This window comes from Cydia splendana, chromosome Z (assembly GCF_910591565.1).
Source record: "Cydia splendana chromosome Z, ilCydSple1.2, whole genome shotgun sequence".
NCBI lineage: Eukaryota > Metazoa > Arthropoda > Insecta > Lepidoptera > Tortricidae > Cydia > Cydia splendana.
Window position 1 is genome coordinate 22,171,163 of NC_085987.1, and position 18,038 is coordinate 22,189,200.

The 18,038-nt window shown below is 36.1% G+C and overlaps 2 protein-coding genes across 2 annotated transcripts in view; one reads left to right on the plus strand and one right to left on the minus strand.

Moving 5' to 3' along the window:
* Positions 1-10,124, minus strand: part of LOC134804760 (glypican-6) — a 59,820-nt gene extending 49,696 nt beyond the window's left edge. Inside the window, exon 1 of the mRNA XM_063777978.1 lies at positions 9,736-10,124. Within this exon, the coding sequence (XP_063634048.1) occupies positions 9,736-9,952 (217 nt within the window). The 5' untranslated portion in view covers positions 9,953-10,124. The remainder of the gene's footprint in view (positions 1-9,735) is intronic.
* Positions 10,125-12,166: 2,042 nt separating this feature from the next.
* Positions 12,167-18,016, plus strand: LOC134804875 (probable pseudouridine-5'-phosphatase). Its single transcript, XM_063778181.1, has 4 exons — positions 12,167-12,487; positions 13,604-13,822; positions 14,138-14,370; positions 17,084-18,016. Exons 1-4 carry the CDS (start codon positions 12,376-12,378, stop codon positions 17,258-17,260), a joined length of 741 nt encoding a protein of 246 aa, XP_063634251.1. The 5' UTR covers positions 12,167-12,375; the 3' UTR covers positions 17,261-18,016.
* Positions 18,017-18,038: the final 22 nt, after the last annotated feature.

Below are 18,038 nucleotides of genomic sequence, written 5' to 3' on the forward strand. Positions count from 1 at the left end.
TGTGTGGCCATGAGCATCACCGGTGGGATCACTAAATTTGTATGGGGCGTGGGAGCAACACTTTAGGTGAAGTATGGTGGGTAGCCAACTTGTTAAGAGAGTCAGTTTTTTTTATGTATTTTTATGGAAACTATAAATAAACATCCAACACCTGACGTTGATATGACTCCAACATAAATTTAAAATTACATAGATGCTAGGGGGGGGCTATATTTTAGTTTTAGTTTTATTTTATAGATAACTTCACATCACAAATGTATTCTTTTAATAAAAGCCATTCATTCTCATTGAAAACACATGTTTTAAAATAATAAATTACACACATGCAACTAAAAGTCGTAGGAAATAATTCACACGGTTACTGCTATTCCATTAACGAAATCAGACGATGACGAATCGAGCACTAAATTAATCTCAATTAATCATTATACGAGGTTGCGGGCTCGCATTCTTAGCCCCAAAGAATCCATGAAGCGCCGGAATGCACGGAATCAATTCAAACTCGTTTTGTTTTCGCCACGTCACTACTCGCTCAACCTTCAACCCGAGACCAACTCCCCACCCCAGGATGCTGGTGTGAACCTATACTCCGGCTAATCAATACTGCTAATGATGGGGGAAGTAAAAGTGCAGAAAATTACCCACGACTCATCTCTAGTTTCTATCTACGTTTAGTTATCAGGTCAAGTTTGGTATAATATTCGTGTAAATTAGGGATTAGCAATTCATTTATGAAATAATCGTTTTATTTTACCTTTTCATACAAATAATGGATGTTAGCCAAAAAATTTAAATTATGATAATTCGGAAAATTAGATGAAATCACCTAAAATCCATACTTACTAATATTATAAATGCGAAAGTGTGTCTATCTGTTGCCTCTTCACGCTTAAACCGCTGAACCGATTTAGTTGAAATTTGGTATATGATAGCTTGAGCTGAGTCGCGGGGAAGGACATAGGATAGTTTTTATCCCAGAAATCATCCCTAAAGAGGGTGAAAAGGGGGGTGGTAATTTTGGTAGAAATTTGTATGGGAAATCAAGCAGATTGGAGAAGAGAAGAGAAGACCGAGTGAAAGTAAAATGAAAAAAAAAAATGAACTGAACTGAAGTTGAGTGAAGTGAAGATACACTTATTCGTGACAATTCACATGATAGCTGTGATAGCTAATGGCTAATACTTAGCAAAGAGAATAGAGTGTATAGAGAGTTATTGTCAAAGTAAATTATGTCGTACAGTGAATTTACTGCCATCTTTCGACAGACGTTTCACTTTTAGAACACCATTTGACTTTGATACTTATTCTTACACAGATATGTGTTAAATTTGTTCAATATCAAAACGTGTCGCAGTCTACTCGAGACTAGGCCGAAGATATGGTTCCATCTTCTCAAGCTATGGGAACTATAATAAAAACAAACAACAGACCAACAGACAAATACTAAAATCTCTAAAATTCTTTAGGGATTAAAGGGCCCCACAGATTATCAGTTCGCCGGACGATATCAGCCTGTCAGTTAATCGCACAAGGTGACAGTTCCGAGCAACTGACAGGCTGATATCGTCCGGCGAACTGGTAATCTGTGGGGCCCTTAAAAGTCTTTAGTGTCTACCGAGCGTCTGTACGAGCTAAATTATATAAATAAATATCTGATAAAATACAATTATCAAATTTTCCTTATATAGAGATGTATAGGCCAGGGTCTTCAAGATTTGAATTCGTATATGATTAAAAATATATAAACAAAAAGGTAAAAACCTAATGAAGTATCTCACGTTAATGCCCGTAAAAATATATCTGTCGTAGTCAGATCGTATAATCCGCCGTATTACATTACGGCTAGCCGTTTTCAAAAACAGGGGCGTTTTGAAATGCGGCGGTTCGACGATTAGCCGGATTGTCATTGCGATACGTTCTTCAATAAGGCGGCCTACGTTTAGCCGCATTGTACTACTATTTAGATTGTAGAGTGACCAGTTCTTTCGGTCGCCTACGTAACCGGAGTTTGACAATGTGTGCAATTTAATTTATTTTTACCATGGTCCCACCGCACTACATGTGTTTTTTTTCAAAACATTTCCTTCACAAGTTAAATAGACGGAGCCCCGCATGCGGGGCTCCTATTTCTGGGCGGTTTGCCCTTCGGGCATCTGAAGCTACCTAACGAACCTAACCTACTTACCTACCTACGCTTTTTTTCCCAAAGTGTAATGTTTTCACGGACGTCTCACTAAATCAATAGGTAGGTAGGTTAGGTTCGTTAGGTAGCTTCAGATGCCCGAAGGGCAAACCGCTCAGAAATAGGATCTAGTTAAGTCTAGTTAAGTTGCGAAGGAATGTTTTTTGAAAAGAAACAGTCCGACGAACTCCAGATTTGATGGACACCCCAGCGTTTTTCATTTGTTGTTGTTATGTCAGGCATCAGCGCCACGGGTGTTAAAAATGGGAACTAAAAACTGTCAAAGCGGCGGCTAATGACTCGCTGTATTACATTACGGCTATAGCCGTGTTGAAGAACGTATGGCGCCGAATACATTCCGGCGGATTCTCATTCAGCCGCATTCAATCCGGCTAATCGTTGAACCGCCGCATTTCAAAACGCCCCTGTTTTTGAAAACGGCTAGCCGTAATGTAATACGGCGGATTATACGATCCGACTGCGACATATCTACTAAAGGCCGTATTGTTAAGTATAGGGACAGATAAAACCTGGTCTAACTGTTGGCATGTGTATTATTTTCTATTACTATGTTCTGAGAGTTTGATCTGAGGGTATTCTTAAGCTATATCTGATTTAAGAAGGTTTGACATTTTTTTTATTTTATGGACTTTATGATGCTTTTAATACCGTATAGCAAATACAGTCCGGACAAGCCTATCGAGCTGAATTTGAGACTATTTCACGGACTCTTTGGTACGATTTAAAGTAACAACAGGTTAATAGGCTGCCAAACATGTTATCTAAGTGTCCTCTTCATGATTGTTCAATTGAGCAGCTGCGGAATAAATGTGGTGAATTTTTATTTTTACATAAAAAGGATTTTTCACCCCACGTTTTGGAATCCCTTCAATTTCTGATGCAAGCGAAATGACGGAGACAGCTAGAAGAATAAGCTAAAAACCAAAGCCTAACGGACATTCATGGCGTTGATCCATCGCTAGAGCGGGTTGATAGAAATGCTCCATGATAGTTATATTAGATGTCTAAGTCAGAGTTGTCGTAAGCAACATGCCATATTTTCTAAAAGGCACAGATCCTAAACTTTTTTTTAACGAAAAGAAATGCTTAGACTATGTCCAGATGTTTCGCTATACGAATCATGTGTAATTGCTGTTTACATAGTACGATTTTTTTTGTGTGATAATGTCTTGTTCGCAAACCGCAAATTTTCTTGCAGTATTTGTCAGCAGTCGTAATTGTTACTCGAGAGGATTGGGTAAATTTTGTCCAAACCATATACTTTACGTCGAGGTCCCATGACGAAATGTGTTCCTTATGAAAGCACTAATTAAACACATGCGTAATTTTGAAATAAAAATATAATACCTAAAAAAAACGGCTAAGTAAAGTTGTCCCTATAATTAACGATATGGTCTTTATATAGGTAACTCGGTCTGTTATGTATCTCTCATTCTCTGCACACCTATTAGTTAAACCGCTGAACCTATTTAGATGATTGGGTGGAGATGTGTAGTTTGAATCACGGGAAAGGTTAGAACAGTTTTTCACGGAAATACTTCCCAGACGAAATCGTACTGACTCGTTAAACAAATTACTGTACAGAGAAGGGGCTTAGGATTCATTGCTGCAGACGTAAGGCATATCACGTGCATAGCATGAAACTTAACATTAATTACTTTAGTTCGTGCCCTGTAATTGGAGATGCAGTATCTAATTAGTAGTTTTAAAAGCGATCGCAAGCAACGAAGAATAAGTAGATTGCATTTTTTTGCGGAAACAGGCTCGAGTACGGGACCGGTCCGCGGCGGCGCGCAGCGGCCACAGGAGAGCCGGCAGCCGGCACCTGCATCACCGCTCGCTGGAATGTCCGGCCGAGAATTAAATAAACCTCGTATCCGTTGGCTGCTCCACTGCATAAAACCGGCCCTATTATATTATTAAATATACCTATCGAGTACCGAGTTCGGTCTGTCTGTATACCTAAATCAAATAAAACAACGACACAACCTGGAAAACACTTTCGGGGTTTCATTCTTCGAAACGTTACTCTTGCAGATAAGTCATCTGCAGAGAAATGACTTCGTAACGGACGTAGTCACCGATAGAGGCTAGTTAATGATAAGTTACTTTTGAGTCATCATGAACATAAAAAGAATGTCGAAATCATCATAATTCGTAACTCAGAGCAACGGGTACCAGCGCATGTACTCATAATGAAGAGATCTCAAATGAATAGTCGCCCACTCTCGGTAAACCACTTCGTTCGTTCGACGTTTTGCCTCTATATCGCTCGAATAAACAAGAGAACAAAGAGCCGAAAGAGAATCGGAAATGGCGAACCTATAAGGGTTCCATTTTGACTACAGTACCCTAAGAAGTGCGACCAGATCAGGTGAATGCACACTGCACGCAACCAATAGCGTTAATTTCGCAAAAACTTCGCTAACGGCACTCCAGCAGCGCATTAAGATGCACCTTTATCAACCTTTAATTTCAATGTCCATTACATACGAGTATTTAACGTGTCTGCAACTTGTTCATCATACGGAAAGACGGAAAATTAAGATGAATGATAAATTTCATAAATTAAAAAAATATATGGTCTCGTTGGGAAATAATGAACTAGGCAGGTATATGTTGTCGCGGTCCAAAGTTTTTTAAACGTTAGTTCACGTCCAATATATAGTGTGTGCGTTCGATGCCGGTGCATTGGTGCAACAAGGGTTGTCGACCTTTTACTTGTTTGCTTAGTCGGCTGTCAACCAGTCCACCCACTGCTCGATTTTTATATACCTAATAACAAATATTGGCTTTCATAGGTACCCATTGCCGTGTTAACGTGTTTATTATGTTGAAAACTTGACTCCACTAAATTATTTGTATCTCCGTAAATTTGCTCAACATTAGGAATGATTTAGACACCAAATAAATGTACTATATCCTATAGCCTGAAATTAATGAAACATGGTCTATAAAAACTGTTGTAGCCAGAGCCAGACCAAGCTAGCTCTGCACGGACAAGTGTGTAAGTCTAATAATAAACGCTAGATTTCATAAATAATAATGGCCTTTATGCTATCTTATCTTATCTTATTGTTTTCGGGGGCCCTTGCGGATACACTTCGACCCCTAGGGATCTTTTGCGGTATTAGCGAGACCCTAGAAAAGATCCGTCAACTACTCAAGAGCTTTTCCCACCATATCCAGGTGTCGGATGATGGAACTCATGGGTAGCGTTTTAAAGTCCTTTGGTTCCAGGTATCCTGCTCCGAAGTCATTCATTCTTTGTCCGGCGAGGGCGTGACATTCACACATTAGGTGTTTTACTGTCTTTTCCTCTTCGCCACACATACGACAATCGGTGTTGTCAGAGTGTCCCATCTTGGCCAGATGCCTTTATGCTAACATTCCATACTTTGTCATTGCATATGTCTGTGCAGAGTTAGCTTGGTCTGACTCTACCGTGGTAAAAAATATCAATAACAATCATCAGACAATCCATCGAGCGAGCATGGAGGGAAACCAAAGTGTCTCCAATTCAACTTGGACAAAAATGTTCGTATGTCTATAGACTCTATCCGACTGTTCTTCTCTAATCTCTACATGTCGCATTTTTCAAATGATTATAGATTATATGTTGGAGAACATGAAAAAATAATGGACACGTGTTTTGTTATTTCGGCAAACCAGTAATTAACTAGCAATTTACTTGAACCAAACTCTCTACAGAAGTTAGAGGGTTTTGTCACTTTTCAGTACTTTCGAGGCCAATTTTTCCAAGTAGGTTGAGTTTAGGCAGCTAAAAAAAATACTTGTCTATTATTTTAAGCTACTCTATAACATATATAAAAATAAATTAAATCGGAGCCCGACAGTTGGGTACCCTTCTTTGTAAGTAGCAAACGTCAGTTGGGTTCACACCGAGTGACGTCATCAGTTCTGTCGAATCCGCGCCAAAAATTATAAGCGTTTCAACTGCTCAAAATTTCTCAACATTTTAAATATTTTTTAATAATATTATGGGAAGGTTTATAAAAGTACAGGGTGTCCGGTGGCAGATTTCAAATTTCAAAATTTGATTAAAAAATACTAAAATGTATAAACCAAAACTGTTTGTTTTTATAAAAAGTAGATGACTGCGGATTTCATTTTTTGTAATTTACATGTTCTACCGAGGTTTCAATCGGTTTAGTTGACAGTGCATCACATTAAGGGCGCATATTAAAATGAATATGACAACTTACGCCCAGGAGCCCGTTTTCTGATTTTAATTTCTTGTTCTGAAATTCATAAATCAAAGTTGGGATCTTGCAGTACTGAAAATAAAGCTGTTTTTAGGGTTCCGTACCACAAAAGGAAAAAAACGGAACCCTTACAGGATCACTTTGTTTTACGTCTGTCTGCCTGTCTGTCTGTCAAGACTTTTTATCTTGAGAACGCGTAAAGGTATCAAGTTTAAATTAAAACCATATACTCAGGTCTACAGTCCCTTGAAGGTGTAAAAAAATCAAGCTTCTAAGTTAACGCGAAAAAAAGATAAATATACAAGAATTGCTCGTTTAAAGGTATAAGATAAGATAAAAGATTTTTACTCAGTCAAGTTTTTCGATATTTTGTATAGTTTACGAGGTATCCGCTCTTGGAAGTCTGTATTTTTGCATTCAATTTCATTCATTAATATTCAATGTGCTCACGAGGAACCAGAAAGATTTTGACAGTGTATTATAAACTTTTCTAGAATTAGCCTAGTTTTTCAGAGTTAAATACCAATTGAAAAACAATACATCTTTTTATTGTTACTTAGTGCAAACAAAACGCCTTTATGATGGCGATTGGCCATGTTGCCACTATGAGACATACAGTTAGTAGCATAACTGAGTCAATGTGCATCACTTTGACATGCTTCTTTCATTATTTCAGAAAAGGCTAGTTATTCAGTTACTATTTTATTATTAATGGTTTACAACCCTGATAAACTGACTGAACCAGTATGTTATTGCAGATAAAAATAATAATTTTATCCATTAGATACTATTTAGTACTGAATCAGTTTTGCACCAATGTCGTTAAATGGAGATTAGTCTGATAAATCTACAGAAAAATATAAAACTTTTAAGTGATATGTGTTTGTCTCGGTGTCAGCAATCTATCCATATGTGAAACTGATTCCTATCAATTGCATTCACAATATTGATTTTTGCGTTCATCCTATATTTTGACGGAAAAACTGTTTTAAACTTCCTTTTTTTAAATCTGCCTAAAATTTATATTTTTCTTTGACCCGTCCATGTAAGGTAATTAGTTAAAATAGTACATTACATGCTCTTTATAATGTGGTATATAATTAATATTTTATCTAACGTATTTTTATAGCTATCCCAGAATGAAGTTCACTCCAAAATTGAACTAATTACAAATTTGTTAGGCTATTTGCCTTGACTCAGTTTTGCACCGGACTATACATCGCCAGTAACTAAATACAAAAATAAGCCTGATTGAAATGATTAATAACTATTACAATGGGCATAGAATTCCTTACTTTAAATCAGATACTGAATTGGGAATGCCTAAGAAAAAAATTGAGTAATGCGAAAAATAAGTTAGGTTAAATTTTACAGTTTTCAGTATGAAATTAAGAAAAATTTATTAGACGGAAGAAAATCATTTGCAATAAAGTTTTGTAGCGGCACTTAAGAAGTAGATATTCTGCGTATAGCTTTTTCAGGCAAATTTGTTTGTCATCATATTATTTACATTTTACTGAGGTACTGATATTGACTCAGTTATGCTACTAACTGTAGTTTTTAAAATCCTTATTAATTAATAGACACTTTGCTAAAAATGAGTTTATGAAAAAAAAAAAAAAGACATAAATTCATTTTCAGTAACAGTTTTACCAATAACATTTACTAGCTAGCTAAATAAACCAGACTGCATATTGCACTAACCAGTTCCATCTGTTGGTACATGACCTTGCCGGCTTTCTTTTCTGGGATAGCCAAAGACTGGTAATGATCAAATTCCTCGATCACGGACCCACTATTACGGGGATGGTATATGCAGCACTTATAAAAAGTTGCAAGACATTTCTAAACTTGTTGTTTCATTAAGAGAACACCTCCGCGCGTAAGTCACCAATAAGCTGGCTTTCAATTGATGGAGCATCCCCTGTACCTACTCACCAAACCCTGCTCCATTTCTGTAGTTAAAAGGGCATCTCATCATCTTCAAGCCAAACGTGGCAGCATCATATTTGAAGATGATGCTGCCACGATCATTGATCACCGCAATACAGATTTTTTAAACGGACAAGTTAAAACTTTTATTTAAAGGGAAATTATGTTTAGAGAAAAGATATAATAAGTGTGTATACTCCTAAAATGTGCCTATATTGAAAAATCAAACCATTACTATACTTAGAAGATATCTGCATTCTTATTGAATACTCAACATAATGTGTCGCTTCTAACTTAACTAACCTAGCTTTAACAGGAACAAAAGCAGCAAGTTTGCAACTGAGTTTTATTATACCTTCAAGTTGATATAAAAACAATTGATGAGCTGCAATTAGGTACTTTTTTATGGCCGCAATTAGGTACACAAAAGTGGAGGAAGGACGGGAAAATATCTTGTCACACAATGTGGTCACTTATATTATTTGTCCCCAGTAACAAATACACACATGCCAAGTTTCATGCCTTCTGCTGGATGGTACAATCACGCAAAAATATCTGATACATTCTGATGTCAGATATTAATCTGGCTTGCTTCATTGTGCAACACATTATTGCTGGTGAGTGTATCATATTTCAAGCTAGGAACCCATACTATTCAATTTAGCACCTGTTTTATGTATTAATGACTACCAAATATTAATGATTGTATTATGTTAAGTGTAAAAATGACTTTATTTACAGCAAACTGAGCAATGACAGCTTGTGGGTGTTGTAAGTCTGTATTATATTTTCCGAAGCAGAACTAAGATTTATAAGTCATTCACGAAAGCTAGTGTGGGTTTTCTATGAAAATCTTGACAGTTCAGTACAAATCTTGCACCAGTTCTTATGAATTTAGCTATGCCTATAATAGTTGAAGAGCTCTAGATTTCTCCAGGATCCCAATTTTGGATCCTGACCAGATGACAATGGGACCAACGATAGGAAACCACCGCAGATCGTCTGACAAACCGCCTGATTTAAGTGGGAGCCCTGTGCTCATACTTATAATTCATAATATGTACGTACCTACAGTCACAGTACATACCTATTTTACTTGAAAATTTTTATACTTTTATAAAACATACTAACAACCTTTCTTCGACCCCATTTACATGTCTATTGAGATTGAATCTGACTACGCGACATTTCACTACGTAGAAAGCTTATCTTGGCTTATGATAACAATGCAAAACTTGTAGGCAACAAAAATAAGAAACAAGAAGAATGTTAAAATAGTAAGTAATTGTGTCGCGTATGTTTGGCACGTACTTAATTAGTTAAATATGAGTGAGCTCACGAGTGCTCCCAAGCCGCGACATGCAATGAACTCACCTGAGTTAGGCTGCTCCTGTATGTCCACCACCGACAACATTCCTTTCTTTTCAAAGATATTTCGCACGTTTGTGCATGATAGTTCCAAATCAGCAACACAAGAACTAATCATTATACTGGTAAATACCAGTACTAACAATATTTGTCTCATTCTCAATCCGTAAATCGATTTTTTGCTGGGCGACAGTTTAACACAATAACACTCTCTCACAGTCATGGCTATAACAATTTACTCTTTATATACATCAATATGAATTGATGTAAATTGACAAATCAAAGAGTAAGAGTCTCTGATTTGTTTCTTCTTATAAAAAGTATTCTTAATTAAAACTAATAATATAAACGTGACCACTTAATCGTAACTTCCAATCAACTACGATCCATGATGGCCGCAGTTCGACTGCAATTGTAAATTAGTTCAACATCTTCAACCAACCCTGTTCAAAATAGCGATCAATGCTGGCAATCGCAGAAACCGAATCCTAACTAATGAACTGGCAACATTAAAGGCCTCTATACACGTTTGTGTTAAGCCGTGACTACAGCGCCGCACCGCGACCTTGGTGCGGTTCTAAGAATAGCACGTATTGGTGTGGACTTCTATACCAAAGAGAATATAATCACTACGTTTTCTATACTATCGCACTGTCACTGAGAACCGTCAAAACCATAGAAGGTAGGATCGTATAGAAGTGGTATACGCGTGCCTCCGTGAGGGACAAAACATACGCATATGCGACACTGTCTGTGATTGGTCGAATTTATTTGTTGCCCACCATTATCCATATTAAAAAAATGGTGGGGAACAAAAAATATGTGAGACTGTGATAAGGACAAACAATAATAGCGCTTTCTCTGCTACTCCTACTGAAAGATACGTAAGACTATCCCGTTCTGTCAGTTATCCCCACCACTCATGCCCAATCCAGTTTAATACTAGATTCATGGTCAAAACCCATGTCAAAACGGTGCAATAAAACACAACAGACAGCCGTACTGCGCCAGTGTTGCAAAGTGATCCATATTATCGTGATTTTCAACGAATTTCATCCAATGAATCCTGTAAGGTATAATTTAAATTAATGTGGCTCTACTTTTTTAGAGGTAGATGAAGGGCCCGAGTGAATGTAATACACTTTTTTTGCATGGACATCTTTGGGAATCTGCGTCATTATAGAACTGAGGGGCTACCGCGAAAACCGAAATTCGCAAATTGCGGGGATCTTACTCTTTTACTCCAATGAAGGCGTAATTAGAGTGACAGAGAAAAATGCCCGCAATTGACGATTTTCGGTATTGGCGGTAGCCCTACTGCTCCCGCGTTTGGCGTCATTCATTGATTACATAAGACGTTTAAGGGGGGGTCAAACATATCTTATTTTTTCTTACAAGGGGGTGGGAGGGGGTTTCATAAGTTCTTACGTAAGATCACAAAGATGCGATTTTTTTTAATTTTTGAGCTGAACAACAACTTCCCAAATTTCTATGAAACATTCCTTATGAAACATTCCCTTAGAGTCCGTTTAAGCTAACTCTGCATCGTATCGATTAATAAATAGAAGTTATATTTTAAACTTTTCTATTATTTCATTAGCGTAATTAAGATCATTTTTTATGTTCAGCGGTCGTACTCCTTCCTTTTATTTTAATAAGTATCCCATTCAATAATAATATTTGGTTTTATGAGATTAGCTTCTCTTAACATATTTTGTCAATTCTTACTTTCTCAAAATTAAACTTATACCCACATGACGCATATATATTATCAATCGGCTTTAAAAACCCTTCATTTTGATACCCTACTCGATAGGTTTGCACGATATTTTTTTCTAAAGGTTGCTTATTATGGCGTATTAAGTCCGCCATATTGTTTTTATAATGACGTCACATAGCCTATGTCAGCTGGGATAACGTAAGGATTCTAATGATGTATCATACGTCTAAATCGGTTAAGGCTATCAGAAGATACGTTGGAATAAAGAAACTCATATACATACAAACATGAACGCTGAAAACAATACAACAACAACAACAACAACAACAACAACAACAATCATTTTTTTGGGCAGTCGTGTAAAAACGGGACCCTATTATTAAGACTCCGCTGTCCGTCCGTCCATCCGTCTGTCACCAGACTGTATCTCATGAACCGTGATAGCTAGGCAGTTGAAATTTTCACAGATGATGTATTTCTGTTGCCGCTATAACAACAAATACTAAAAAGTACGGAACCCTCGGTGGGCGAGTCCGACTCGCACTTGTCCGGTTTTTTAGTATGGATTATGGTGGACAACAAATGACGTCGACCAATCACAGTGTCGCATTTGCGTATGTTTTGTCCCTCACGGAGGCACGCGTAAACCACTTCTATACGATCCTACTTCTGTTTGGTAACGTGCCGCTCAGTCGGTTCGGTTGTCGGTTTAGTAGTAGGAAGTAAAGTTAATTAGGGAATGGTGTTCGAGTTTTATTTTAAGTGCCTTACATGGGAAATAAAACAAATTTAGTTTACTTATATATATCGTAAATATATTTATTATACATTATTTTCCTAAGAATTAAATATAACAATCAAATATCGAGAAGAAACTTACTAACTTTTATTCTAAGTTTACATAACCATTGAAAGTAAAATCCACTATGTATTTTTGTACTAAAATTGTCTTTAAAACGGTCGGAAGACGATTTTTGTCAACGAACAAGTTTCGAAGTGTTACGCATTGCATTTTTGATATGGATGGTCTACTTTTAGGTAAGTAGTTTGGTTTTTATAATTTGAGTCTATTATTATATTATATACCCTCAGTCAAAAGGTTTCGACGAAGAAGAAGAAGATTATATTATATAGGTTTATGCTATCAAACCAAAATATATTGGAGATCGTGCTTTGCTTGAAAAACGTATAAATAATGAAAATGCGCGTTTCCCCAGAGATAACACCTAGTTAGATCGATTTTTCGCCCCTGAAAACCAAATAAATAGCAAATTTAATAGAAATAGTTAGAGCAGTTTCCGAGACCTCCGAATATAAATATATTATACTACAAGAATTGCTCATTTAAAGGCATAAGATAGTCTCGTGAGGTAATAAGTTTCGTTCGGACTGAAAATAGGTGCTTGCCTTAACAATATTTTGATATTTCGTGATATGGAAAGCTTTGTCTGGAATCCCAACCTTATGTAGGTACTTTTAGCCTCCTTTAGGAAGTGACTTGAAGATGTGATTGATAGATGTAATAAGGCCTTTACCAGAAATAATTCTGATTTCAAGTTTAAAGTAAGTATAGAGTCTATGCAAAAAGAGAAGAGTTGTGGAATGTAATGGAATCTGTACATTCTCTGACTCTTCTATTTCCACACATACTTCCTAGCCTAGGTACACCTATTATTAACTACAATTACTCAGCACCATTCTTAAAGTCTGCTCTGGTCAGTCAATCTCGCATCAAGCTTTTATATCATAGTTTCCCAGCTATGGTGCGCAACTAAACCTATTTTGATGAAATTTGGTATGAAGATAGTTTGAGGCCCAAGGAAGGACAGGGTAGTTTTTATCAATCATCCCACACAGACAAGGTCGCGGGCAGAAGCTAGTAAATTAGAAATTGATATTCAATTCTTTCCCTGAGCACCAAATTCCTTTGTAATTGAATGTAATTCAGCAAACGGGAACCAACCCCCACTAAAACTTCATTCAACATTTTACTTCATGTTTTAACATTAAGGTTTGATTTTCTAAATTGTTATTGTGGGGTTGGTTCTCGTTTGCAAAACTTCGACCAATTGTTTCTGTGGTGTGTATTTTCGTAGTCTTGTGTTATTATTACTTATTATGATGAGAAAACTAATATTATGATTTGTTTTCCAGATACAGAACTTGTCTACAAGAAAATGGTCACTCAGCTGTGTGCAGCATATGGACATGAATACACGGATGAACTTATGATGAAGGTTTTAGGAGGAACTGAGCAGCGTTTGTCTGAGATTCTATGCAAGGAATTAAATCTTCCAGTATCTGCAAAACAATTTAGAAATCAATTACTGGAACTAGGCGATACAATGCTTGCTGGCAGTCCGCTGTTAGATGGTATGTTACTTGTTTTTATTAATGCTAATTTCAAAGACAGATGCTTGAATGTATATTAATCAGTTGGTGTAGCATGGCCTCACACTGGACGAGATCCCATGGGAGCCAGCCAACTCAGATTTGACTTTACCTACAGCTAGATTAGTTCACACAATACCACTGTTTTTAACCCCCAACTATCTGTGGTATTCTCATGGCATTATAGATATCAAATATGTTGTTTATCAAGATGGTCTTAGATCAACTTGCTAGATGGCACTCATTTAGTTTGTCGGGAGTTTGAAATGATAATGGTAATTTTTTGGGCTGTTTCAGGGGCAGAAAAATTAATAAAGCACTTGCACAAAAGCAAAGTTCCATTTGCATTAGCAACTTCCTCTAGTAAAAGATCTGTGGTTACTAAGGTAGCTGCACATAAAGAGTTTTTCAATTTATTTAACCATATGGTCATGGGAAGTAGTGACCCAGAGGTAAAATTTGGAAAGCCAAATCCGGACATATTTCTAGTTGCTGCTGCGCGATTTCCTGACAAACCACACCCATCCCAGGTAATCACCAAAGGGTCATTCCACCGTTTCGGGTGTTACACTTGAACTCTTAAAATAAGGTTTTATTCGATATTGTAACAGGAACTAGGAGGTTATAACTATTGATTCATCTACTACTTTGATAATATTTTCTTTTCCTGTACACACATAATTAAAGTATAAGAGCAATAACGAGAGACTCACTAAAAAGTAGCTGTTTCGGGCGTTACGGGAATTGGCCTATACCTTCTGACCATCAGTAGCAAAATGCATAATTTAGCGAATTTTGTCAAGTAACCTCCAGTTTTATTTATGTCAAGTAATAATAGTTAGTATAGTCTACTGAAAAACTGAAGTAACACTTAGTATCACTTTTCAATTAATTTTAATAAAATAAATTACCTGTTTCGGGTGTTACTCATGGTTCGTTTCGGGTGTTACGAGTACGAAATTAAGACAGATTTATACGAAATTATGGCTCATTTTATTGAAATTATTGTCTTTTTAATAAATTCGATTAAAAACATAAGTAATAAATGCTGAATGATTATAAAATACATTAATCTTAACAATAAAAACTGTTTCTCGAAGATATCATAATTATTTTTCTTTCGATGCGAATATTACCGAAAATATTCACTTAATCAAAAAATGGTTGATGGTGACACCTATTCATTTTGAAAGATCTATCCAACGACACCCCACATCACAGGATTAAAGTCGCAAAAAAATTAAAAATATTTTGTACAGGAGCAAACCTAAAAAAAAATATTTTTTGTAATTTTTGTGTTACTACTTTGTCGCCATGATTGATTTATGTATCCATGACAAATTGCAGCTTTCTAGCACTAACCATCACGGAGAAAAGCCGGGGACTGACAGGCGGACGATCAACACGTTTCGGGTGTTACACAACTTCAAACTTTAAAACATACGACTAAAGCAGACGCTAAAACAACAACTATTACACATTTGTATAGGTTCACATCATAGCCTTTCTTTGGCAAAACATGTTTGGCTATAGTTAATTACGGGAAAAGTTACACATACTTTTATCTCTTTTTCGTTTCGGGTGTTACTTTGAGACCACAGTCTAGAATACTCTTCTAAAAGCCGATTAATCCATGCTTTTTAATATTTTTAAAGACAAATTATAAAATTACGATATTTTACCTGAAATAACTGCGGGAAATTTCTAACAGTTTACAGTTACTTTCTTTTTAATTAGTCTTGCCAATATCGCTGTATAAAATTAGTTTTACGCCTATCATTTAAACGTTGCGATCAAGTACATGAAAAGCACGTAAAAATTGTTTTTTTTTCGGTTTTTTTTTTCTGACATGAAGGTTTGGTATGTTTTCTATGGAAATAGGTTAGTGTTGACTTCTTAAACTAATTTTCATTTTTGAACCCTTAGTAGCGTTTATTATGGAATGACCCCAAAGCATAAATTAATTACAGTCATGTCACCAACATGTCACCTAATGTTTATATGTAATTATGTATATCATCAGGTGACAAGCAAAACTCACTAATTACTACCACAAGTTAATAGCCATAGTGAACCATATTAATACCTAAATAAGGTTGATTTTTGTTTAATATTTTTTTAGTAAGTAGTGAGTTTTGCTTGTCACCTGACGATATGTTCAATTAATTAAAAACAAAAACAAACCTAAGAAGATTGGGACCAAAACACCCAAAAAAGGAATAGAAAAACGTTGTGTGGGAGCCTCTTATTTATTTTAATTTTATTGTTTGTTATTGCAGCAATATAAAAAAACCGGCCAAGTGCGAGTCGGACTCGCGTTCCAAGGGTTCCGTACATTACCCAATTTTTAACAATGTATTTTTAGGGATCCTTACCTCAAAAGGAAAAAACGGAACCCTTATCTTATAGGATCACTCGTGCGTCTATCTGTCTGTCACATCCTATTTTCTCGGAAACTACTGGACCAATTAAGTTGAAATTTGGTACACATATGTAAATTAGTGACCCAAAGATGGACATGTAACGTAAACAAATGAATTGTAAACATGGGGGTTATGGTTCTTGACATAAAGCCCCTGACAGAGACAGACATACTATATGTCCTCCTTGCATGGAACCCTCAAAATACAGACATTCTTTATTGTTTAGAATCTAGTAAGGATTTTCTTCCATAGACCTTTTCTCAAACCTTAATATGCTTCTCAAAACTGAAGTTCTTTAATATTTACGGAATGTTTATACAAATACTTAGTATTTTTTGAATTTCACCTAAAAAAATCATAAAAACTAGAAATAAAAATATTTTTTTACTTAATAACTTTTAAATCACACTTTCAAATAATGTGAAAACCACTACTTACATAAAAATCTAAAAAAAAATAAAAATCTTACTTTTGAAAAATTATAAAAAATAGAAATAAAAATGTTTTTCTACTTAAAAACTTATAAATCACATGTGCAAATAGTGTGAAACCAGATACTTAAATAAAATTCTGAATAATAAATACTTTTTTTTTTGGATTTCATACAACTTTGAAAAATTTCAAAGTGTTGTAGCACCCCCTTGTAGTTGAGATAAGATTACAAAACTTGGCGTATTTTGTCAAGATAACAAGTGTAACAAAATGAGGGGGTGCCGCTTCTTCTAACTAGAGTTTGAATTTTTCCCATACAAACGTGAACCACCCTAAAATACTTACTTACTGCTAGACATTAGCTCAAACTCCTGCTGCATCATTTCAGTGCTTGGTCTTCGAGGACTCTCCACACGGCGTCACAGCGGGAATTTCAGCTGGCATGCAAGTGGTTATGGTGCCCGACCCCCATTTAGATAGAAAACTGACTGAACATGCCACCATAGTTCTTCCTACTTTGTCTAAATTTCAACCAGAGCTATTTGGATTACCAGCTATGCAGTAAGGAATAAGATGCCTACATCAGTGTCACAGTCCTTTGCAAAAAGTTCAGGGTTCTGTTTTGTAAAGTTACAACTTTGGTTTATAGGCGTAGGCCAGCAGCACGAAACTTTTGACTAATGTTTAGACTTGTAAAATGGAAACAGCTAACAAAACGGGGTCCAGGAATTGAACTAAAAAGTCTTCCAAATATTTATAGCCAGATTTTTGTAGTGCACTGGTATTATTACATAGTGGTTCGTTTCAAAAACGCCTGCAACATGAAGTGCACACGGAAGTCTGTTTCTATCAAAGAGTATCTGACTCCATGCGGGTACCTAGTACGAGTATACATATATGTATATACCTATATGTATAAGGCCCCCAGTTCTATTCGAAGGAGGGGCAGTGCGAAATTTGCATTCAACTTCGAACTACTAATATTTTCTTACATGTCTGAATCATTACATCAAATATATGTAATAAAAATTGTATCCTCTACTTTCTATGGAATTTGTATCTAGGTACAATATTTAGCAATCGAGGTGACAATGACAAACAATGTTTAAGAGTTCGCAGCAATCTAGGCCGGAGTTCACCTTCCCATACAAACGGAGTTTCGCTCTCATTTTAAAACTACGTGTTGGATTGTAATGAAACTTTGCACATACAATAACATGAGGTATAACTATGCTTAAAATCACTGCATACAAACATGTATGCAGGGGTGCTAATAGCTAATGGTTTTGCTGACTGTACACAACCGTTGGTATTTAAGTAGTTGAGAATCAGTAGATGACTAA

Coding starts and splice junctions, on each gene's coding strand:
- LOC134804875 (XM_063778181.1), top strand. CDS start 12,376: ATGTATTTTTGTACTAAAATTGTCTTTAAAACGGTCGGAAGACGATTT. Junction 12,488..13,603: donor TATGGATGGTCTACTTTTAG/GTAAGTAGTTTG, acceptor TTTGTTTTCCAG/ATACAGAACTTGTCTACAAG. Junction 14,371..17,083: donor ACAAACCACACCCATCCCAG/GTAATCACCAAA, acceptor GCATCATTTCAG/TGCTTGGTCTTCGAGGACTC.